This window comes from Mya arenaria, chromosome 11 (assembly GCF_026914265.1).
Source record: "Mya arenaria isolate MELC-2E11 chromosome 11, ASM2691426v1".
Classification (NCBI taxonomy): Eukaryota; Metazoa; Mollusca; class Bivalvia; order Myida; family Myidae; genus Mya; species Mya arenaria.
This window is the reverse complement of record NC_069132.1, coordinates 31,886,624-31,912,181: the sequence shown is the minus strand read 5'-3', so window position 1 is coordinate 31,912,181 and position 25,558 is coordinate 31,886,624. Positions and strand designations below refer to the sequence as shown.

General features: G+C 35.5%; 3 protein-coding genes across 7 annotated transcripts in view; all 3 read right to left on the bottom strand.

Moving 5' to 3' along the window:
* Positions 1–1,985: 1,985 nt before the first annotated feature.
* LOC128207362 (cysteine-rich PDZ-binding protein-like) lies at positions 1,986–6,590 on the bottom strand. 2 transcript variants are annotated; one of them, XM_052910240.1, is made up of 5 exons: positions 6,472–6,590; positions 4,887–4,952; positions 4,126–4,180; positions 3,446–3,525; positions 1,986–3,040 (listed from the first exon to the last, which is right to left on the bottom strand). In XM_052910240.1, exons 1-5 carry the CDS (start codon positions 6,485–6,487, stop codon positions 2,958–2,960), a joined length of 300 nt encoding a protein of 99 aa, XP_052766200.1. In that variant the 5' UTR covers positions 6,488–6,590; the 3' UTR covers positions 1,986–2,957. The 2 variants fall into 2 exon arrangements, with proteins under 2 accessions (XP_052766200.1, XP_052766198.1); XM_052910238.1 differs by having other exon boundaries at positions 6,466–6,568.
* Positions 6,591–10,958: 4,368 nt separating this feature from the next.
* On the bottom strand, positions 10,959–11,498 carry LOC128208474 (cilia- and flagella-associated protein 251-like). Its single transcript, XM_052912039.1, has 2 exons — positions 11,407–11,498; positions 10,959–11,292 (listed from the first exon to the last, which is right to left on the bottom strand). The coding sequence occupies exons 1-2, from the start codon at positions 11,496–11,498 to the stop codon at positions 10,959–10,961; spliced, it is 426 nt and encodes a 141-aa protein (XP_052767999.1).
* Positions 11,499–17,086: 5,588 nt separating this feature from the next.
* The window catches only part of LOC128209796 (sodium/calcium exchanger 3-like), a 73,149-nt gene continuing 64,677 nt past the window's right edge, over positions 17,087–25,558 (bottom strand). For all 4 annotated transcript variants that reach the window (XM_052914007.1, XM_052914006.1, XM_052914008.1 and 1 more), the window contains 2 exons: positions 24,757–24,915; positions 17,087–23,245 (listed from right to left, as the gene is read on the bottom strand). In XM_052914007.1, the coding sequence (XP_052769967.1) occupies positions 22,869–23,245; positions 24,757–24,915 (536 nt within the window). In that variant the 3' untranslated portion in view covers positions 17,087–22,868. The remainder of the gene's footprint in view (positions 23,246–24,756; positions 24,916–25,558) is intronic.

Below are 25,558 nucleotides of genomic sequence, written 5' to 3'. Positions count from 1 at the left end.
ATATAAACATTCTGACTAAGTTTCATGGACATACAGTCATAAATGTGACCTCTAGAGTGCTAACAAGCTTTTCCTATGATTTGACCTAATGACCAAGATTTTGACCGCACATGACCTAGATTTAAACTTGACTTAGAGATTATTAATATAAACATTTTGACAAACTTTTATAAATGTGACCTCTAGATTGTTAACAAGGTTTTCCTTAAATTTGACCTCTAGTGTTAACAAGCATTTTCTTAAATTTGACCTGGTGACCTAGTTTTTGACTGCACATGACCCAATTTCGAACTTGGCCTAAAGGTAATCAATATAAACATTCTGACAAAGATTCCCGATGATACAGTAATAAATGTGAACTCTAGAGTGCTAAAAAGCTTTTCCTATCATTTGACCTTATGACCTAGTTTTTGACCGCACATGACCCAGTTTTAAACTTGACATAGAGATAATTTATGTAAACATTCTGACAAACTTTCATGCAGAAACCTTTATAAATGTGACCTCTAGAGTGTTGACAAGCTTTTCCTTTAATTTGACCTGGTGACCTAAATTTTGACCGCACATGACCGAGATTGAAACTTGACTTAAAGATTATTAATATAAACATTCTGGCCAACTTTCATGAAGATACAGTCATAAATGAGACCTCTAGAGTGTTAACAAGATTTTCCTTCAATTTGACCTGGTGACCTAGTTTTTGACCGCCATGACCCAGAATCGAACTTGACCTAGAGAGTATTAATATTAACATTCTGACCAAGTTTCCTTAAGATACAGTCATAAATGTGATCTCTATAGTGTTAACACGCTTTTCCTTTAATTTGACCTGGTGACCTAGTTTTTAACCCCAGATGACCCAATATCGAACTCATCCAAGATTTTGAGGGTAACATTCTGACCAAGTTTCATTAAGATAGTGCCCAAATTGTGACCTCTAGAGTGTTAACAGTCAAATTGTTGACGACGGACGACGACGACAGACACAGGGCGATCACAATAGCTAAAAACAAGAGCTGTCACAGTAAGTGACAAATGGTGCTGAAGTGCTAGCCATTTCAATGGAGCATGCAATTACTAATATGTCTACATTCAGAAAGAGCTATCATACAATTTAAACATATGCTGGCCCCCATGATGGTTGATGTCAAGTGTGGAGGAGTGATGCTGTAAGAGGAATGGAGTTTTACACCAGACACTTCTTTGTGCATGACAAAGTTACACATAATAATTAAACTCCCCAAGTGTAACCATGACCTTTTAGGTAGGGTCGTTGGTCTTACACAAGAGACATCACCTTTATGTATGGGACATTTCATTTTAAAATCTTACTGTGTATGTCAAATGTTCAGCTAGGACATGACCAACTGTACTGTTTATGCATGCAGCATTCCATAATGATAAAACCCTACGTGTGACCTTGAACTTTAAGGTAGGGTCATGGGTCTTGCATGCCACACAGCGGCTTTATGTACTTAACTCATGTGGCAAGTAATTTTAAAATCCCTCTCTGCATAACCAAGTTGCAGCCTCGGACAACAAACTATACTATGTGCATTTCTGCAGTGTTCCATAACAATTAAACTCAAGTGTGACCTTGAACTTCTTTATGTACCAGACACATGTGCCAATTTATTTTGAAATCCCTGTGTGCATGACAAGTTAAAGCCTGGACATCAACTATACTGAAGATTCATATAAGCAGCATTTCATAATGATTAACCTGTGTGACCTTGATCTTTGAGGAAGGGTTGTGGGTTTTGCACATTACACAACATCTTTATGTACTGAACTCATGTGCCAAATAATATTAAAATCCCTCCCTGCATGAGAAGTTTCAACTCTGACACAGAAAACCGGTAGGACGGAATTGATGGCGCTATTATAATATGCTCTCATTTTGGGACATAAAAACATTGGAAGAAACAAAGTTATCGTTACCAATTCTGACATAGTTATAGTTACCAATGTAATTAATAAGAATGTTCAATATGCAGTGTTTCCTTTATTTTGTATCATCACTGTACAATATATTTACAAACAAAATTATTATAACAATATATATAGAAAACATATAAATTTGTCTAATATTAAAAGCATGGTGTCTATCATTACTTGCTAGTTTTAGAGTCGATTCACTTGAGAGATTAAAAATACTTTTTCACATAATACACAATAAAACAGATGTTTCCAGAGAATTTTAAAGGATTAATATAAAGAAAAACCATTGGACACCAGAGACAACAGCTTTGCTATGAACAAGTCACATAGAATTGCTAGCAATAGAAATAGTCTCATATACAAGTACCTAGATTGCATACTTTTTCAGATATCACATGATCCAATTTTGTTCAGATGGATGAAAAGATATTCACTCTATTTCAGTTGTCATAGAAACCACATGTTTTGTCTGACTAAAAAAAATGAGACGCATAATCTTCAATAGACCTAACCACAAACCAATAAGACCAAGACAGAGAGTTAACCTGTTGTTCCATCTGGAGAAAATAATTATGCCCCCCCCCGGTAAATGCACTACACAATCACTTAATTCTGAGGTTTATGAAAAAATGGAAAGGATTCATATAAAATTAATAAATACACCCCAGGCAAGACCAGCCTTGCCAAGAACAAGTGTAATACATGTATGTAGTTCAGTAAAATTTTACAATATATATTTTTGCCATCAAATAATACATGCTATTCATGAAAAAGAAGAGTAAACTATCTTGTAAGTATCATAGACATTTAAAACATGCTACACAATGGGCGTTGCCATTCTATTATTTCCAGCTTTGGGTATATTATAAAACCAATATCTGCGTGTTGCAGTTCATACAATTTTAATCAAACTTAAACACAACAGCATGTCTAGTTCACCCTTTCCCTCTTTAAAAGAGGCACAGCCACACCCTGACTCATCTTTCATTATGTTGATCTTTCATATGAATGGCCTCTCATGTTGATGATTGTCTGTAGTTGGCCGTGCTGATTATCTTCTTCCCACACATTGCACAGATTCCCTTCTTATAAGCACAGCCTACAGCAGAAAGGGCATTTTAAAACAACATCATACAAACTCCAAGGTATTTAAGGTTATTCTTACAAGGGATGTGCAAATTCTTGATAAGTCGATATATTGTGATACATATTGACTTACGTCTGTAGAATATTGATATATTTTATATGATACTGTAAATGCATTTTAATAAACACTTGACAACCAGATTCATCGGTGTTTTGAAATGTGGAACAAATTATCATTTGTTGTCAGAATTGTTGTAATTGTTTAGTGAGTGACCTCATATTAGAGAGCACACTATGGTAGCACCATAGCAAGCATCTTGAACTAGCAGTTATAAGAGGTTGGAGAAATTGCTAGTATTCTAAAACCCTACTGTTCACAAAAATGCACTATGAACTCCACTCCCTAGACCCTTCTTACCTTGACAGTAGTGTGACCCTTTCTGGTGAACGATGGATCTGCAAATCTTGCACTTCTCAAAGGCACTGTATGGGGTAAACCTGGAACACAGAATTTGCAACATTTACTATAATAATAGTATCTATATTATAAGAATCAGTTAAATAGCCCAAAATAGTGCTTTTGAAAATCCAAATAAATTATCAATTTAATAGATTTTTTTGTAAGTATGTAAGATTTTGTTCATCTGAAAAAAATGCATGACCTTTGCATACTATGTTTGTAATTGATATACAAGAACAAAATGTCCATAACCCCTCAACTAACACTACTGACCCTTGATAATGGAAATTCATAAGCGATATGTTACTGATGTTACTGATTATAATTTCATGATCGGCGATGTTATATATTAAATATATATATTGTTTTACAACTATAATGTCTACAATGAACTATTCTTGCGTAAATGAGAGTGAGTGAGACCAAAGTAAAGTCTCCATAAATAGACTGAAATTGAAGTCAAGGACAAAAAAAGTGATATTGCATCAAGTATATTTTTCTGAGAACGCATATGATGCATATCTAACTTGAAATTTATAGAGCTGCATGTGTTCATGTATTCAGTAGGCAGTGTCCAGACACAAGGCAAGATGTAATTACTTATTATATACATGACATATGTGCAATACACTATTCACCTGCATTTCTTGGCCGTCAAAGCCTTGTTTTCATTCACACTCCTGCCACCACCCTCTGAAAGAGAAAGCACAGACAATGTTCCAGCATGTAACAAGCAAATACATGCAGTGAGTACAACACACAGTGCCAGGCACAGTGACCTATCATATTTTAAACCAATTATGTATCTTGATCATGGTTTAATAATTGATATTGAAATAATTAATTTGAAAGCGGAATAGCACTTTCTAGTATCACTTTTTAAAAATCTTTAAAGCAGCTTAGCCCAAGTCAGCAATTAGATTGCTTATTCTACTAGGACTCTAAAGGATTAGGTGTTTCACATACTAAAGAATCAAGGTTTTCACAGTTTGTATAACCAAGGTGTTCACATACTTGAGAGTGTAGACCCAAGGTTTTCACTTACAACAGAAACCATTCTTTTTTACATTCTGTATTACGAAAGTTTTCACATACTGTAGACCCATGGTTTTACAAACTGTAGAATAAAGGTTTTCACATTCTACAGAAGAGGTTGCAGCCCATACATGAGAAATCGGGTTGGACGCACAGACAGACTGATGGACAGTGCAATTTTAATATGCCCACCTTTGGGGGCATAAAAAGAACAATGTCAGTTGCATATCCCATAGAACACATTTCTACAAAATTTCACTGAAAATTATTCAATACGTAATTCAAATCAAAGAGAATTTTAGAAAAACCTTGATTTTGTAATGTTTGGAGGGCACAATAATTGTTTTTCATTTCTATACTTAACCTGTTGTGTTCCTGGCTCCGGACTTCCACGGATCTGGTGTTATCACTTTGCCCAACTTCTTTTGACCTTTTAAGATAATAAAGAATTAATTGATTTTTCACAAACAAACAACGCTGTATTTTTTTCACTGCTGTTTTTATTCACTGCTTTATACTCAATTCATAATTGACATGAAGACGGTGGAAATGAACCATTGTTTATCATTTGCAAAACATATCCAAAGTTCTTGAGAGGAACTCGGAAAGCACTGAAATCCCCCCGTGACACTCACATCAGTTGATTATACAATTAGCAGCTACATGATGAACTGGATCAAACTATCATATTTACTTACAGGGTCTGACATTTACTTTTTTGAGAGCTGGACCAGTGGTCCAGTGACATTGAAAACATACTAGATGGTAAGACCTGTCCAAAACTGAACTAGACCAAAGTATAAAGCACATACATTGTTATACCATTCCAAAAGGTGTTAAAAGAATAAAATAATATACAAAGTCATACTTAGACCAACAGTAGCATTTCTACTTATTCTCAAATTTAAGAAAGCATCTCTATGTGCTTAGCATAAATTTAATAGTGAATTCAAACATTTTGCAATAATATACATGTACTGATAAAATTAAGTGTGATACAATTACCTATATGTCTAGATATTAGCCCAAATAATTGTACGTTGACGGATCTTTATGATATGGCAAATCCTTCTGACACGTACCAGTAGAATCAAGAAAAATTATATTGAAACAAGCTAAACAAATTGTTTATTAATAAATTGTTCAACATTATGCTGTTGTCTGTTTAGCGCAATGAAAATGAACCAGAAAAATGGACTGTTGTCGTAAGTATTTGGACCCCAACATATTGACTTTGAAAAAGAAACGTTCTTATGCATACTTGTATTTTTCTTATTGATTTACTAGATTATATGATAACTTCGTCAACATTAACAAAGTGAGCATTTAGATGAAGAAATAAACATGATCATCATGTTTTACATTGATTAATATAACATTACTTATTTGGCATAAATGCGAACAAATGCCTCAATCTAAATATGCAAACCAATCAGCAAATGTGTGTTAAGGTTGGTACTAAATATTGAACATATGGATTTTCGGAAAAGTGTAATATTTTCACAGATATATTGTGCTTTTGATTCCTTTGATGACATTATTTCAGCTAACATCAACCAATTCAGCACAAACAACATGACCATTCTGGCTAGCTAGCCTCGGATATATCTTGAATGGACCATCTATCAACTAGTGTATGTTGTTTGGTCGGGATGTCTATTATTTTAGACTAGTCGAACCCTGACTAATGCTTATAAGAGTAAAACTCAGTAAACATATATTTTTTGTTGGGCATATATTTGTCGATTTGTTTGACAGATCATTTAACTGGCTACAATAATGAGCGATCAGGAATACTTTTTTTATTATTATGACATTTCTTATCTACGAGTCTGCCATAGTAAAAACATATCGTCAAAATACTCGTTGACGGCCATTGAGGTGAACTACCATTTAACCAATACAGATGTAATCAGCAAGAAAAAGATAAAGAAAACTTCTACCATTACATTTTTCGCAAACCATAGTTGTATGACAGATCTTTTGATAGTGATTTCTTTTTATTTTAATACGTTTATTTTTGTTTAACTATTGTTTGTGTACTGTTTAAATATTACTTTGTAAAAAATGCGCTAAACGGTTACTTAATACTAAATCTTTGTGATGTGTCTAGGAAAACTCAACGCAGCTGCAAAAAGAAAGTATATTAAAAGCCTCTGTCTGAAAATATGTTGCTTTATTTATTTTAAGTTTTATGAAATTTAAATAGTGAAAATGTGTGAACATGATAGTGTGCAGCAACAGGAGACGCTCCTTAGAAGGTTTTCCCTGAGCGCTCGGCTGGACGGTCCTTCAAGTATTTTGATGATAAACTCCAAACCACTATGGTCACTGAAAAGTAATCATCATAAAGTAATGAACCAAAACATTAGATTCAATATCAGAAGGTATCCATCGGTGCAACATATATGTATCATCGTCGGCAACAGTACGTTTTCCGTTACACTTCATAATGATACACATACGTAGTAGTGTATCGGGGATATCCATCGATGTCATGTATGTATAGTATACAAATACATTGTATGTATAGCATTTACAATACCGTTTTTAAGCCAAAGACAAGATCAGTAAACGGCAGACTATTTAAATCATGTTGTCCATGCCAAACACACAAACTTTATAAAAGAACATTAACATTATTATTTATACTTTAAAAACAGTAGTTGCGTTTCTATTTTATTGCACAGGGCAACAAATTGAATTCAAGATTTATTGAAGTGCATTATCTCTTAAAACGATGATCACATTACATTTACTTGCATACAATTATATGGATATAAAAGTTCTGATAACGGTAAAATGGTCCAATTGAGGCAAAGATACACGGAATTTGGGTATTTATGTGTCCAACATTTTGCCTCACGATACACAGTTGAAAACTGACGAAACCGAATTGCCGTGTACTAGTCCTTCCGTTTACTGGTCGCAATGTAACTTATATACTAGGAACGACCAATGGATTTTTAGGACATGTACGAGGTATGTAAAAGATCTCTGACAAAGGTAAATACATTCTGATGTGATGGATTTCTTTTATTGGAAACGCTCTCTCTTCTCCTTAAAATTGTTTAACATGACACGCACACTTAGTTGAAAAAGACATATATTTAGAACTGTAACAGATATACATGACTGACTGTGAAAACGATAATCAGTAGCGTTTTTAAAAGTTATGATTTCGCTCTGCAACAAGCACTTTCGCTCCGCCACAAGCTCTTTCGCCGCGCAACATGGTCTATCGCCCCGCAACAAGCTCTTTTTGTCGCGCAACAAACTCTTTCACCCCGCAACAAGCTCTTTCGCTCCCAATGGACCCATACCGCATGCGTTGTATAAATAGAAGTTTTACCATTCAAAAAGTGTACAGCAGTCACTAAAGAGTGGAATTCGATTTATACGCAAGAAATAATTATTATCTAAAACAAATCAAAGAATAAAATTTAGTCGAAATGATAATTTCGTTGGAACAATTGCAACGTTGTTCGCCTGGAAAAAGATCTAGCCGAAACAATTCATATTAAATTCAAAATATGAATTTGTGTTTCCGGTAATCTTCATCATCCTAACACGGCCCTACAATCCCCGATTTTTGAAAATATCTCTCTTTTTTTCTTTTTTAGAAAGAGAAATACAAGTTGGTCATACTTACTTTGGGCAACAAAACAGAGCTTCCGCTATCCCGGAAGTGGCTATCGCTTGTTTTGCTATGGAAAATGTATGCAAAATGTATGTTCTCGAATGTTTACAGGGCGTTATATATTGCTCCAGTGTCTTACGCGTTCAGCAGTTAGGGCAAAATTGTCAGTAAGCAAAAAAGAGTTCAACCGTTACACAGGTTATCATTCATTTGGAGGTCTTTATGGAAATTTAATGTTCGCCTATTCGCACTAAGCTTGCACTGGGCGCTTTATTTCCATAAAATCTAATTTAAAATATTAATCATGGTTCACTTAGGAAGTGGTTCACTGAATCCTGCACCCATTTCCAGGAAAATGGAATACATGTACAATGAATTTCTAGTTTTAATTAGAGCGCTTAATATATAAATTCCTAACTGAAACTTCAGCCACTATATATGTATATTTATAATAGCTACTCAGAGTTACTTAGAACTGCTTAGAGCTTATAATGACTTCTAAGAACTACTTAGAGCTTATAATGACTTCTTAGAACTACTTAGAGCTTATAATGACTTCTTAGAACTTCTTAGAGCTTATAATGACTTCTTAGAACTACGTAGAGCTTATAATGACTACTTAGAACTACTTAGAGCTTATAATGACTTCTTAGAACTACTTAGAGCTTATAATGACTACTTAGAACTACTTAGAGCTTATACTGACTTCTTAGAACTTCTTAGAGCTTATAATGACTTCTTAGAACTACTTAGAGCTTATAATGACTTCTTAGAACTACTTAGAGCTTATAATGACTTCTTAGAACTACTTAGAGATTCCTAAAAAAGCAATATACATGTATAATGAAGTTCATGTAATGTAGTTCAGAAAGGAAATTTATTTTGAAATTGTTCTATGTATTTGCGTATTTTATGTGAACTTTTGATAACAGGAAAATGTCATTTCAGGTTGTTCATAGAAAAGGCTGGGAGTAAGATTACGGGTCCCAGGAAAAGGGGAATCAATAAAGGCGTAATCAAATAGACATACAGGTTAAAAATGGATTGAATTTAAAGATCTGGTATGATCAGCTTCGAAAAAGGCCCATTGCTCTTTTACTTTTGATTGCGTATGAAAGCACGCGAGGGACGTCAGCAATAAAAAGCTCAAATTTATGAGTGATTGATGATGATGATGATGATATTAAATAAAATATATTGATGTAATATTTATTGAAAGTGTTCACAATGCTTTCAGTCTATTGAGCAGGATACTAAATATCGCCATTTTATTGTTGGAATATTGCTACAAAAACAACATAATTTAAAACCACTTTGCAACAAGCGTTACCCAGTAACATCTGATAGGCCGGCTACCACACCATACAGCATTACAATTCCCTTTTTATTAAAAGGCACCCTCAATGACACTGTCGTACACGTTCGTCATTGCCAACAGTTTCGAAATACACATCAAGTTTGCGATTTCCTACGGACAGAAGCTGTCTTGCATCTAGCTATCGTCGTGTTCTTCGCCATTTTATTTTTAAAATGGCAGATCATATTTTCAACACAAAATGGCTTGTTTTTTTCCGAATGATGGAGGAAACGGCGACATTGTGGAGAAAACCAAAATAAATGGAAACAATTCTAATAGGAGGTCACCATGCACCTATCCTTTTGAAAAAACCCAAAACATTTCAATTTCTCAATTAATTTTAAATAAATTTGTTTCCTCTGGTGTTCTTTACTACCACAAACCAGTGTTCATTCCTCCTCTAACCAACGTTTCTGTCACCACTTAACATGGTAATGACTGGGCACAGTGGAGCTCCTTGGTAATAATTAAGACACTATTAAATCTTACCATGCGATTCAATGGCAATTCTCTTTTTTGTGTCTGTTACCAGTGGCAATTTTCGTATTATGTTCTAGTTTTGTTTTGCGGTCTATAATAGTGTCTATTTTGAAGTCACAGAGTGAAGAAAAAATAGTGTTTAGTTTTACCGTTTTAAGAGATTTCTATTTTATTTAATTATTTTGTAGAAGAAACCTTTTTTTCATGCATGGCCTTTTCGCACCCTTTCTTGTAAAAGTCAAGTGCGCAACAGTGAAGCGTTATTATTTTAATAATTTCATTTATTTATAGATTATTTATTAAGTTTATTTATAATATAAATAGAATGAAGAAAACTCAGAGTCATCATGTCTTCTCCCCCAGTGTTCTCTTCTCCCATCTCTCATGTTCTTACCTCCATTCCCCCTGTTCTATCCTCCATTCCCTTATCCACCTGTTCGATCCTCCATCCTCCTCCTCCTTTATCCTCCCTTGCCCCTGCCCAATCGCCTTCCCAATGCTTTATCCACCCTTCTCTTCGTATTCTATCCTCCCTTCCCTTCTTTCCCTGTTAAAACCTATATTTCCCCCTGTTATATCCTCCCTTCTCCCCCTGTTCTACCCTTCATTCCCTTCTCCCCTGTTCTATTCTATTTTCTCTTCTCCCCCAGTGTTCTATCCCCTCTTTCCTTCTCCCCCCACTGTTCTATCCTCCTTCCCCTGTTCTTTCATCCCTTCCCTCCCATTCTCCCCTGTTATATCCCTGCTTCCCATCTCCCCCAGTGTTCTATCCTCCCCGCCCGTTTTATCCTCCCTTCCCTTCTCCCCAAGTGTTCTATTGTGCCTTCTCCCCTGTTCTATTGGGCCTTCTCCCCCTGTTCTATCCTCCCTTCCATTCTTTCCAAGTGTTCTTTCCTCCCTTCTCCCCCAGTATTCTATCCTCCCTTCTCCCCCTGTTCTATCCTCCTTCTACACCTTTTCTATCCTCCCTTCCCTTCTCCTCTGTTATCTCCTCCCTTCCCTCCTTCCCCAGTATTATATCCTCCCTTCTCCCCCAGTATTCTATCCTCCCTTCTCCCTTCTGTTCTATCTTCCTTTAGCCCCTGTTTTATCCTCCCTTCCGTCCTTCCCTTCTCCCCTGTTCTATCCTCTCTTCCCTTCTCCATCAGTGTCTTATCCTCCCTTTCCTCCTGTTCTATCCTACCTTCCCTTTCCCCTGTTCTATCCTCTCTTCCCTTCACCACCTGTGTTCTATCCTCCCTTCTACCCTGTTCTATCCTCCCTTCCCTTCTACCCTGATCTATCCTCTCTTCCCTTCACCACCTGTGTTCTATCCTCCCTTCCCCCCCTGTTCTATCCTCCCTTCCCTTCTCTGCCTATTCTATCCTCTCTTACCTTCTCCACCAGTGTTCTATCCTCCCTTCTCACCCTGTTCCATCCTTCCTTGCCTTCTCCCCCTGTTCTATCCTCCCTTTGCTTCCCTTACCCCTCCTCTTTGGTCTTCCCCCTGTTCTATCCATCCTTCTCCCCTTGTTCTATCCTCCCTTCTCCCCTGTTCTATCCTCCCTTCCCCCTGTTCTATTCTCCCTCCTGTTTGGTCTTCCCCCTGTTCTATCCTCCCTTCTCTTCTCTTACCCCTCCTCTTTGGTCTTCCCCCTGTTCCATCCCCCCTTCTCCCCAGTTTCACCCTCCCTTCTCCCCCCTATGATTTCCTCCCTTCTCCCCTGTTATATCCTCCCTTCTCCCCTGTTATATCCTCCCTTCCCCCTGTTCTATTCTCCCTCCTGTTCGGTCTTCCCCCTGTTCTATCCTCCCTTCTCTTCTCTTACCCCTCCTCTTTGGTCTTCCCCCTGTTCCATCCCCCCTTCTCCCCAGTTTCACCCTCCCTTCCCCCCCTATGATTTCCTCCCTTCTCACCTGTTTTATCCTCCCTTCTCCCCCTGTACCATCCTCCCTTCTCCCCCTGTTATTCCCTCCCTTCTTCCCCTATTCCATCCTCCCTTCTCCCCCTGTTCCATCCTCCCTTCTCCACCTGTTATTTCCGCCCTTCTCCCCCTGTTCTATCCTCCCTTCTCCCCCTGTTCCAACCTCCCTTCTACCCCTGTTTTCACTCCCTTCTCCACCTGTTCTATCCTTCCTTCTCCCTCTGTTCCATCCTCCCTTCTCCCCCTGTTATTCCCTCCCTTCTCACCCTGTTCTATCCTCCCTTCTTCGCCTGTTCCATCCTCCCTTCTCCCCCTGTTTTCACTCCCTTCTCCACCTGTTCTATCCTTCCTTCTCCCTCTATTCCATCCTCCCTTCTCCCCCTGTTATTCCCTCCCTTCTCACCCTGTTCTATCCTCCCTTCTCCCCCTGTTCCATCCTGCCTTTTCCACCTGTTATTTCCTCCCTTCTCCGCCTGTTCTATCCTCCCTTCTCCCCCTGTTTTCACTCCCTTCTCCACCTGTTCTATCCTCCCTTCTCCCCCTACTCCATCCTCCCTTCTCTCCCGGTCCATCCACCCTTCTCCCCCTTTTCAATCCTCCCTTATCCCCCTGTTCCATCCTCCCATCTCCCCCAGTTCTTTCCTCCCTTCCCCTTCTGTTCTATTCTCCCTTCTCCCTCTGTTCTAACCTCCCTTCTCCCCCTGTTCTATCCTCCCTTCTCTTCCCTTAACACTCCTCTATCATCTTCCCCCTTTCCTATCCCCCCCCCCCCCCCGTTCTAAGCATTTCCGCTCCTATCAAGACAACAGGAATATTGGGAAGTGTATGATTTATAAAATGCCTGATCAGATAAAATACAACCCCCAAATGAAGTTTCATTTGAAATCAGCCTAGCAAGATATCTTGATATACAGACGATAAGTTTTCTGGGAATTCAATATCCCTTTTGACAACTCAATTTAATATCATTTAATTTTATTGCAATTATTTCCTGGAGGAGTTTCTCCTTTACAGTCTTGGCTTGGGTTCATCAGTCCAAAAAAAAGCATTTCCTTGAAAACAGAGAAAATTTATTGCTGTCAAGGATGTTTTGTTTTGGCCTTCCATAAAAGCTTCAATGTTGTTGTTATCCATCTGGGGAAAATACCCCAGCAAGTCCAAGACAAGAGACATGAGGCAAGGTTCCAAGAAATGTATTTGAAAGTACATTTGTTTAGCCAATTCTTGTAAACATTGCTGTTGAAGGATGTTATGTTCCGGCCTGGCAGAGAGGCTGATGTGTTGTTGATATTTATCTTTATCAACTAAAAGTGCAAATTAGACAGGAAGGCAATGAGATAAGTTATTGTAACTACAGCCACTAGCCGAGTCATTGAAATTATATGAGTAACGAGGGTAGCAGGTGCAGTTACTGTGTTGTACCATATCGTAAAGCTTCCTGTGAAATAAGAAATGTGTGTATAAGGGTATAGCATTGTAATGTATCCACATGATGCTATTTTATGGTATTACTGGTAACTGTTCTAATATGATGGTTGCAAAGACAATAAAAACAAGAGGCAATGTGGTACACCTCATTATAGCCGGATTTTCATTTTGACATTTTGGCGTTTTTTCAATAGGATGTATGGTTAGTGGGCAGTAATTAAAATTGCTGATTACTACCACTTTTTGTATAGATTGGAGCAGAACATAAGGTATTTTTTTGTCTTCACATTCATATATTATGATAAAAATTATGAAGATAGGATAAAAAATGGAATTCTGCATTGGGTTTTTGTTTAACTGTCTTTAGAAAAGCAAGTGACTTTAGTTTTTGACAATTTTATGAATATTCTATTAAGAATGTTTAAATTTATGACAGGATTTTTTCTTCTAAGATTTGAACTAGTGACCTAGTTTTTGATCTGATGTGACCAATACATGTATTCATAATCCTTCAAGAAAACATGCAGACATGTATTCTGACCAAGTTTCATAACAATTGGATACAAACTATTGAATTTATGAAAAAGAAAAACAACTTTAACGCAGAATTATAAAAACTTTAAAACAGAATTGTTAACAACATCCGTCCTCCCGGTTCTCGCCTTTCTATAACCCGTAATTTTTCATTGAAAAATCAAGCTAAATTAGAGATTGCTTTTTTGAAAAAGCGCTGGTCTCCCCTATTATGTGGTCGTAGCTGAGAAAAAATAAATGATGGACATGAAATTTGTAATTTTGGACTGGAGACGAACCAACAGTGAAGTTTGGTTTATACACCTGCATTAAATAGTGAACATCCGCTGCGATCTTGACCTTTGACCTACTGATCTCAAAATCGATAGGGGACATCTACTAGTTATGACCAACTAGCATACCAAGTATTAAGTTCCTGGGTGCAAGTGTTCTTTATTTATTGAGCAGAAACGAAGTGTGACGTACTGACTGACTGACTGATGGACTTATCACAAATTCAATAGGGGTCATCTACTAGTCATGACCAACTTGCATACCCAAAATGAAGTTCCTGGGTGCAAGCGTTCTTTAGATACTGAGCAGTAACCGTTTCTTCACCTCAAGGTCATGGCGAGCTTGACCTTTGACCTACTGATCTCAAAATCAATAGGGTTCATCTACTAGTCATGACCAACTAGCATACCAAGTATAAAGTGGGTACAAACGTTCTTTAGTTATTGAGCAGAAACCATTTTTAAGCTTAAGGTCACCGCCAACATATCATTTTTTACCGGAAGATAACCTTGACCTTTGACCTTTTGATGGACAGGGCAAAAACAATATGTCTCCCCTTGAATCGGGGAGACATAAAAAAACACCCCAATTGGTTCAAGCACTTGTTGAACAACTTACTAATCATCTGGTTACAGTTTCGGTGGTTCTGACATTGACCTTGTGGAAACGTTAACCCGTTTATAGTAATATTTAAGTTATAAGCAATCGTCCTTGGTACCTGCAAGGCTCTTCATTGTCATTACCCACAGCAATGGGTACAATCTTTATTGAGCAGAAAAATAGTTTATGTAATTTTGGATGAATGTATTTCTTTGTCTTTAGGCCACAAGCCTTCTCTGAACCCGGAGCTTTTTATCTAGTCCTACTTTTCCAGTTTGCAGTCAAGCCTTTAGATGCATACATGCATGTGTTTATTCTGTGTGTTTTTCTTGTTTGTGTGTTTCTTGCCTGTGTTTGTGTTATTTTGTGTGTTTCTTGCCTATGTTTGTGTTATTTTGTGTGAGTCTTGTCTGTAATACATTGTGTGTTTCTTGCATGTGTTTGTATCATTTTGTGTGTTTCTTGCCTGTGTTTGTATTATTTTGTGTGTTTCTTGCCTGTGTTTGTGTTATTTTGTGTGTTTCTTGCCTGTGTTTGTGTTATTTTGTGTAAGTCTTGTCTGTTATATATTGTTTGTTTCTTGTCTGTGTTTGTGTTATTTTGTGTGTTTCTTGCCTGTGTTTGTGTTATTTTGTGTAAGTCTTGTCTGTTATATATTGTTTGTTTCTTGTCTGTGTTTGTGTTATTTTGTGCAAGTCTTGTCTGTAATACATTGTGTGTTTCTTGCATGTGTTTGTATCATTTTGTGTGTTTCTTTCCTGTGTTTGTATCATTGTGTGTGTTTCTTGCCTGTGTTTGTATCATTTTGTGTGTTTCTTGCCTGTTTGTTTTATTTTGTGTGTTTCTTGCCTGAGTTTGTTTCATTTCGTGTTTATTGCCAATGTTTGTATTATTTTCTTGCCTGTTTGGGTTATCTTGTGTGTTTTTGACCTATTTGAGTGGTTTTGTGTTTTTTCCTGTTTGTGTTATATTGTATGTTTCTTGTCGGCGTTTGTGTGTTTTCTAGCCTGTTTAGGTTTTTTTTAGTTGTTCTTGCACGAGTTTTTGTGATGTTATTTGTCTTTCTTGCCATGTTTTGAGTTATTTTGTGTGATTTTTGCCTGTGTTTGTGGTACTTTGTGTGTGTTCTCGCATGTATTTTTGTTGTTTTGTGTATCTTGCTTGTGTTTGTGATGTTTCTTGTCTGTTTGTGTTATCTTGCGTGTTTCTTACCTGTGCTTGTGTCGTCTTGTCTATGTTTGTGTTTTTCTTGCCTATGTTTGTGTTTTTCTTGCCTATGTTTGTGTGTTTCTTGCCTATGTTTGTGTGTTTCTTGCCCATGTGTGTGCCGTTTTGTTTCCAAAAAAATAGAAGAGAACACTGTGGAAGTTTCTCTCCACTTGACTCACTATTCTCACTTGGATTGTGGGCTAGCTTAACATTTAATATACCTCTAAATTCAGTCTTTATTGTGATACGCCATCATGTAAGCAAGTAATCTTTTCGCAGAGCATCCATTTTCTGAATTAGGATTTAAATATTCATTAAACATACACAGACATTCTTGGAATAAATGTTTCAGGAGTCCCTAGGGACCGGACTGGTTTCACTTATGGCGCCAGTATCTGAGCGATATCCCATATCTAAAAATTGAAATGAAGGGAGTTATACAAATAATCAAATATAACGGAACCAAATGAGGTTTTAAATTTAAATGTACAATTTCACATGTACATAATGTATTTGTTTGAACAGTTTTGGTATATATATAATGTACAATGTGTAAATGCATTAGTGAGAATACATTAATAATTATTATGTATAGTGGAAAATTGTACATGTAAATGTAAAACCTGATTTGATTCTGTTATATTCACATTTGGATCAAATTTCAAATGGAAACCGTTTATAACAGGGAATCTATTTTCATAACAGTACAGGTATATAAGTTTGTCATATGAATAATAACTGTGCATTATATAACTGTTTTCATTGAAATGGTACGCTCCTTCATAATTAACTTATTTTGAACATACTGTTCACTATGTAACAGTTAGATGAAACTTAATGCATAAGAATATGCGGAGTGGCTATTCCAAACAAGCCCTTCTTAATCATTTTAATTAAGGTCATCTAACCGTCTTAAAATACAACCTCATTGGCTGACACATTGTCAACGCAAAATCTGACGCAGGGATTGTGTATTGGATGAGTGGCAGTGGCGGACCTTTAAACAACGGTGAAAGCTGAAATTGTTGATGATTAAGCCTAGTACTTAATGATTCAGTTTCTGCAATTTCATTGACTGTAAATGTAGGTTGTATTCTAAACAAAGTTGCACGCCATTAAACAATATATAAACAAACAACTTCTTTACTTTTATCAAAATTTATTTCAAGGGACAAAATTAAACAATACAAAACCATGGTTCAGTCTTTAACACTCTTGTTGAGAAGGTTCATACTCATCATATTGTTATACAAGATTAACAATCAACTGGCACACATGTTTATAGGACAAACTGGAGCCAACAATATCACTCACACAAATCCATCCACCCTCCACCAAAACTGAGCAAGTAAGAATACATGAAAACTGCGTAAACACTTTCTTTAACTTCGTGGATTTATATTAATAGTTAATACAAGTCCACATACAGCTATTGAAAAATGCCAATGAGGATGTTTTTATGAGTTTATACACAGCTGACGTTGGTATATGGAGAAAATGGTACAGGGTACATCAAAACATGAATGAAGAATGCTTGGTACTTGGAGTCAACCCTACAAGAATGAAAATATAAAACAGTTTTGCTATGGTAACTAATCTAAACACTTTTAAAGCTTAACAGGGACAATCTTTATCAACAGTCTCACATCAGACTCTCAACTTGAGATGATTTTTAAATCTTCTTAAAACGTAACATATCATTTTATGTTGCATTGATGTTTCTACAATCAAAACTTGCTATGTCAAATCGTTGGGACCTCTGGAAATACTTCCAAATAATGTACATTCATTATAACCGAAATATATTAAGTGTATAACTTAACCCAACCCTTTACGAAAGAAAGTTTGACATATCCAGAACAGTGAGATAACAGAGTTTGACATAGCGAGTTTTGACTGTATTTTTAAATCTGTATAAATTACAGAGATACTAAGTCTTGTGAGTGGTGATTTATAAAACAAGGTTCACCATCGAGGACATTTACAAAATAATCCATTAAAATATACTTCCGAGTCTTGGGTCAAAATTCAGACCTGAGAACATTCATACTCATGCGCCCTGGGGGCCATTTCAATTAAAGATTTTTGTCGTAACTCCAATAATCTTAATCTGTATAAACGTCAAAAATGATTGACTATTGACTTTTTTTCATTTCCTCAACATAGTGTTTATCTGTGAAACTGGCTCTAGTTAAGATTACACAAATATCTAGCTAAATAATAAAACTATGGGTTAAGATAATTTAAATTTACGACTAAAATTTGAAATGGCTCCCTCTGTATATTGTTTTTGTTCTGGGATATAGCTTGGTCTCTTTGTGACAACAAAACAACACTGCTTTGGCAAATAGTTTCTGTGTTAAACAAAAACAACACGCAGGAAAAATATCACAAATCATCTAAGAGAGTGGATAAAACAAGAAAACAACTAATATTCAAATATATGGCAATAAAACATTAAATCAGCATAATTTTATTTCATTTCCTGAACAACTTGACTTATTTTGGTACTATGGACAGTGAACTCACCATATAAGACAAATGTATTAAAACCAAGGCACTTTTTCTAGTAACATTATAACAAATGCTAGTGACTTAGGTGCAAAACTAAAGGAGAGTGTGCAACTAAGGTGAAACTCTGTTGTCTTGGAAACAATTCCATATTTTCGCCAAAATTGTTACTCCCAACTCATTTCATGCCACTTGCTTTGATAACTCTACCAGCATTTACCTTTTAAGCCATTTTTTCCTCTTATTTCAAAATAAATCGAACACGACTTAAGCAAAGAACAATCTCTTTTAAATGCCATTTCACTTTCTATCATATTAAACACACACAAACATCTAACTAGCATTGACCAGCTATGTCTTATATTTCTCAAACTGAACTATAATACTAAAAATTGAAGACTGACATAAAGAGCTTTCATGCTTTTTGTTCGAATATTACAATGCATTTACCAATGAACAAATATCCATGACAATATCAATGCAACCTTGAAAAATGTGATTTGTTAAATGATTAAGAGGTACTGCTTAGTATGTTATGCAAATGGTTCAACAGAAATAGTAACTACAATAGCGTGTAGGAATCAAAACATCTAATGGGGTGCTGGTGAGTGTGTGTTATGTGCATAGAATTACAACATGTTGGGGTTTGGCCTTGCAACATGTAGCCAGTGTATTACCCCCATATACATAAATGTAGCATGTTGATAGTAGCCAGTGTATAACCCCAATACACATAAATATTGAATCTGGATAGTAGCCAGTGTGTTGATAGTAGCCAGTGTATTACCCCATACACATAAATATAGCATATTAATAGTAGCCAATGTATAACCCCAATACACATAAATAGTGAATGTTGATAGTAGTCAGTGTATAACCCCAATACACATAAATATTGAATCTGGATAGTAGCCAGTGTGTTGATAGTAGCCAGTGTATTACCCCATACACATAAATATAGCATATTAATAGTAGCCAGTGTAGAACCCCCATACACATAAATACAGCATGTTGATAGAAGCCTGAGTGTATTACCCCATACACGCAAATATAGCATGTTGATAGTGGCCTGTGTATTAACCCCATACAAATAAATATAGAATGTTGATAGTAGCTAGTGTATAACCCCCATACACATAAATATAGCATGTGGATAGTAGCCAGTGTATTATCCCCATACATATAGAATGTTGATAGTAGCTAGTGTATAACCCCCATACACATAAATATAGCAGGTGGATAGTAGCCAATGTATTACCCCATACAAATTAATATAGCATGTGGCTATTTGGCCTATGTGCTATACCACTAACAAAAAATATTGCATGTGCGGGTGCAGCCAGTGTATTACCTACATACATATATAGCATGTGGGTTGGCTAATGTGTTTTATCCCTAACTAGAAATACAATATCTTGAGGACTAATAGTCGAAAAGTATTTCCCCATATCAAATCAAAAACCAATTAACACAGCTACAAGTAACCTAGTTTAGACATTCAGTAACTCTCATGTGCCTCATGATTACTTAAATATAACTAAGACAAACCTCACCAACTTAATCTTCAAACCTTTACCATACATATTTCCCACCTCCAGCCACATGCAAATCTCAATATCACCTTTAAATATCGTAAAACAAATTATTCATACCTCTCAAAAATCAACAATCCTTTATCTTTAAGGTCTGTAACACCCCCTCCAAACTGGACTGTACTACAAAAAATGACAATACTTTGTTCTTAATTGGAAGTTAAACTTTCTTAAACACACTGAAAAAAACATTAATAAATTATCAATTAAATCTCAGTTTAGCGTATACATTCTCAGTATCACTTTTCTGAACAGTTGAACTCAGTTCCTAACTTCCTAACATAATGGCTTCCATACGTTTGATCTGAATGGATTTCTATTCTATATCACAGTCTTAATACTGAACATCCATCTTGTTCATTCTTGAATTCATGCGACCAGTTAACATTCAGCTGTATTCATACTATCAATACAACCAGTTGGTTATGAGCTAACAAGAACATAGAAAAATGATATAATTTATATCTATAATATACACATGTTTCTGATTTCTATTTCCCCAATTTCTCGATCAATCTTAAGATGAAGCTAAGCTCACATTTATGTTTTTGTTTGGTATAAATTGTGTATTTTTCTCCTTTTCAAGAGTTTTGAGATTTTTAAGGAAATCAATTTAAGGATAATCTATTGGTCGAAATAAGCACAAGCCCGCAAGCTCTGCACTGGTTAAATGCTTTCTGGGCTTGCTCAAATTCTGGGTTTAATACAGCAGGGCTTGTTCAAAAAAGTTATGCCAAGCAGTATTATAAGAATTCAGGCTTGTTCATCCAAAAGACTAATTTCCATGACTAATCATCATGATAAACTATTTTTGGTTCATAATATCAAGTAAAAGTTAAGTATTAAGGCTAAAGGTAATATGATCCAGTTACACTTGTAAGATATTTCGAGAAATTGGGTCCAGATTTTTCACTGAATTAAACAGATTTTATATGATAAACAGTTTTTCATAACAGAACAGAGAACAATAACAAAATCAATGCAATATATTGAAAAATAAATTAGGATGTTCAAACTATGTACAAATTCTTAAACACAAAACATGCAATTCTAAAATGAGTAACTATGCACACAGATATTTTTATTCTCTGAAAAAAAAAGTATACTTAATGTATTATCGTCCAGAAATTTTCAATTTTTCAAGTCTACATTGACCTAAACTAAAACCAAGAATTGACCATTAAAAGCTTTATAAAAAGCAGAGTCAGTAACATTAATTATTTTATATGATCATTAAAATGCTTTTAATATAATATCTCTACAGTTGGCTGAGGTAGTTTTATTGGTGTTCAAAATTCTCTTTCAGTCTTGATTTTTTTCTTTGTAATTTTCGCATTTTTTATGGAAAGCATGGATGAAACAAATATTGACAATGACCATGATACAATGATGCACTGCGAAATTGACGTGAAAATATAAACAAAAATAAATATACAACATTTCATTGTGTAATCACCTCTGTTTACTAATCTGGTTAAAACTAGATATGAAAGTGTCTCAATGAAATACAGGTAATTTGTGCTAAAACAAAATTTTTTGGCAGTTAAATGAAAATAAATCATTTGAAGTTAAGAGCAGAATTAAATGAGCCGCTTTAATTGCTACAGAATCTATTTAATGGTACCAAATTGACATTTGTAAAGTTCTGGTTAGATAAACTTTTAGAAAGTAAATGATGAATACATTTCAATGAAGTTTTAAATTAAAAAGAAAATCTTAAAAAAAAAAAAAATTGATATCATGCAATGTTTTGTTTTAAAGCTTATAGATTTTTTTTAGAAAGACCAAATAAACAAATTGCTTGAAACAAAATATTTAAACGTACAGCCAGGCAATATCCAACTACTGGATATCCACATTATAATTAAATGTTTGAAACAAACTGGTATCTTCACTTTTTATGTCAATCTAGATCGCAGTCTGAATATTTTCCCTTCATTCACACAGATATTCTAAGAAACTTTATTTCATATGATAAGGTTTAAATAATAGAATCAGTAAACTAATACAAAAAGAGAGAAAAAAATCCCCGATATTTATAATTGTGTACGTGACACAAGAAGCAGTAAAAATGGCTTTAAAGAAAAGCTGGCAGGCAAAGTATTTATCACAACTATGCATAAACTTACTAACTGAAGTAAAATATAACAAAAAGATTCAACTTTAAACTCTAGTAATAAATATTCCACCCCTATACTGTACAAGTACCACCAGCCTTAGTGACAACCTCAGCTACTCTTCCTACTTAACAATGAAATATGCATAAAATTTTAAGGTTTTAACGAGTTAATAATAACAATAATAGTAAAAACAACTGCAAGAAGAAATGTAACTGGTAAAGTGCACGAGTACAAAGAAAATTCTCCGACAACTATACAAAACAGTCAGTCTCCCAAGCATACAGGAATGCCGTAGGCTATAACTATAATTCGAATCGTTTGTACTTGCATGAAGGACAACCAAATGTAATGCATGTTATTTGTAACAATTCTGGAATAATAGGAATTTACATGCAGGTTTGGATTCAAACTTTTGCAAAAAATTTTGCAACCTTTTGGCAACCATTATCTCCCCTGTCGAATACTCTTCACCATACACCAGAAAGGAGATTCAAAATGGTTTACACTCTCATCTTTCACTCTGGACCAACAGGGATCCAAATTCAAGCGTTGTCAGTCTTGTCAGAAATGTTTTCTGTAAAGACACCACTTCAATCATGGCTTTTCCATTTTGTTCACACAGTTTTTGCTGTCTGAATATGCGCCTAATCTGTCTTCAATGTTTTCATGCCTATAATGCATCCTACTTTTATCTTAGATTAAAACCCTGGCACATAACAGTATGCAACCATGGCAGACATTAAAATGTAGAAGATCCAGAAAAACAGAAAAATTACTGATGTAGCAATTTTCGAATTTTTCGGACCACCTAATTCTCCACCAATGCTTTTTTTTCTTCTAAACATGAGAATTGCCATGGCAACAACACCTTCTATACAGAACAAAGTCACTGAAAAAGCTAGCGTGCCTGGATCAACTTCAAACTTTTCGCCTATTGCGGCATGGTACACAGCCGCGATTGTCCACGCAATTCCTATACCGAGGAAAACGTTCACAGCGTTGCTACCCGTCACATTTCCTATAGATGAATCTGCGTACTTGTCGTTTACGGCAGCAACTTTACTGGCAAAGGTATCTGAAAAACATGGATTCATAGTCAAGTACTGGTGTCTGTAACAACTCATATATTAGTACAATTGCGCAGGCAGCCTTACACTGAAAAAATAAAAATAAATAGAGCATCATGTAGAACTTGTGCAATCTTTATATTAAGCAAATTTAACTTTGGGAGTATATTTATTTGTAATATAAGGGTTTTTTCACAATGGCATTTTTATTGTTATCCAGATGGTTCCAAACACTTTTTGGTTGTTTTAGAGAATATGTGAAACCTACAACCTATAAACACGAGATCCTAGATTGCTCACATGAGTTAAAGTTTTTAACTTGCAATTTATTAGAGAAGATTTTCAAAATTCTTCTGTAAACAATTTGTGAAAGAACAGTCTGCCATCTTAAAGGACACTTTTGAAACTTATTGCAAAATAAGAAAAGGGGTCAAAAGTTAACGATCAGATTTTTAGTCCCTTTAGTGTAAAACTGAGAATCAGGTCTACCAAGTTGTTTCATTTTAGCAAATTTTATAAACCATCACCTTATGATTATTTCTGTCAAATAAATTTGAACTTTTTTAGGATTTTTAAATTTTTAGGTAAATCTATTAAAACAAGAAAATTTGTTGAATTGATATCCCCTGCCTGATTAGGCAAAGTTCATGGATTGGATATGAAAAGTAGGTGGAATATTCCTAAATTAACATGTAATATTATGGCTGCAAAGAAATGGACCGTTATGAATGTTGGATATAAGTTTGAGTTTGTTTGGAATTATTTAAAATGGAAGTTTTGTATATAGAGTAACATTTGTAATAGTTTCTATGAATTTGACCTAGTGACCTAATTTTTGATCATATGTGACCCAGTTTTATATACATCCAAGAGTTCATCAAGGAAAACGTTTTGATTATGTTTCATGAATATTTGACCATGCCTCTAGTTTGTTCCAAAGATTTTTCTAAGATTTGGCCTAGTTTTTGACCCCATGTGACCCACTTTTACATGTGGTTGAGATGTGATCAAGGAGAACATTCTGACCAAGTTTGAACATTTTCTGATAAATGCCTACTAAGATATGGTTCAGGACAGACGGATGGAATGACAGACGGACGGACAACGCCAAAACAATATCCCCCTCCCGAAACCTTTGATTCGGCGGGGGATAATAAAACATGTAGGAAGTACACATGCAAGGCCCAATGTAGCCATAATCTTTAATGGATCAAGTTTGTTCCAGAGAGGGTCACCAAATGATCATTGCTGTTTATTTTTTTTAATTTTGATTATTTGCTCTGAAAGTTACAAAAAATGTATATGTTTGTCTCCGTTGCCCAAGCATCCAGTGTTTTGCGGCATAGAGTTACAATACTTCAGTTCAGGAAGAGGCTTATCAAGTTTTTAGAGAAGTCCATTGAAACAATTGTTTACGGACGGACAACATACAAAACACAAAAAGCTCACCTTGAGCATTCAATGCTCAGGTGAGCTAAAAACTTAGCAATCTTAATACTGGATTACACTGATTCCATACCTGGTACACTGGTTCCAAGGGCCACAAATGAGATGGCAGTGATTGAGTCCTTCAGGCCGATCGTACATCCGAAGCTTGATGCCAGGTCTCCGATAAAGGCCGTCAACAACCCGATCATGCCGATTGACACAGAGAAACACAGCCAACCACCCCAGTAATCTGTAGATAGGGAATATATTACATGATTAAATAAGTGAGTACAATATCAATACTAAGTATGATTTTAGGCTCAATGTTACACTGAATGATGTTTTGTATGGATGACCACCAAATAAACTCACATGTGCAAAGGCCTGGGATGGTATATAATATTTAACTTAAGTTGATCTTATGGTCATACATCATTGGCTTCACTCACACTATAGGTCAGTTAAAAATAACAAGTAATCCGATTAGCTACACCATTCTTAGATCCAATTCAGACCAATTGAAAACCAGCCCAGGAATCAAACTTTAGAAGCCTTGGTACAAAGGACGCCTTGGTGAAAAGCGAGTGTGTTATGTATTACACCAGACAACTGGTGATCATTTCCAAGGAAATTTATTCCTTCAAGATAATTTATGGGAGCATTTATCTCAGCAAGTATTCATGGAGGAAGTGAGGAGAGTATATTTATCTATTTACATGATTTATGATATACAGACCATATTTTTTCATCAATTACCTGTATTAATATTAAGATCATTTCTTTACAAAAAACTTCCTCGTCAAAGAATTATTTACAAGCACTCAGAAAATCATAAAAAACATATATTTCTAGTCCATGAAAATGTAAACATTTTATGTAATACCTACCAACAA

Coding starts and splice junctions, on each gene's coding strand:
- LOC128207362 (XM_052910238.1), bottom strand. CDS start 6,487: ATGGTTTGCGAAAAATGTAATG. Junction 4,953..6,465: donor GGTTTGCGAAAAATGTAATG/GTAGAAGTTTTC, acceptor TTATCTTAAAAG/GTCAAAAGAAGTTGGGCAAA. Junction 4,181..4,886: donor CGGAGCCAGGAACACAACAG/GTTAAGTATAGA, acceptor TTTCTCTTTCAG/AGGGTGGTGGCAGGAGTGTG.
- LOC128208474 (XM_052912039.1), bottom strand. CDS start 11,498: ATGGATAGAACAGGGGGAAGACCAAAGAGGAGGGGTAAGGGAAGCAAA. Junction 11,293..11,406: donor GCAAGGAAGGATGGAACAGG/GTGAGAAGGGAG, acceptor CAGGTGGTGAAG/GGAAGAGAGGATAGATCAGG.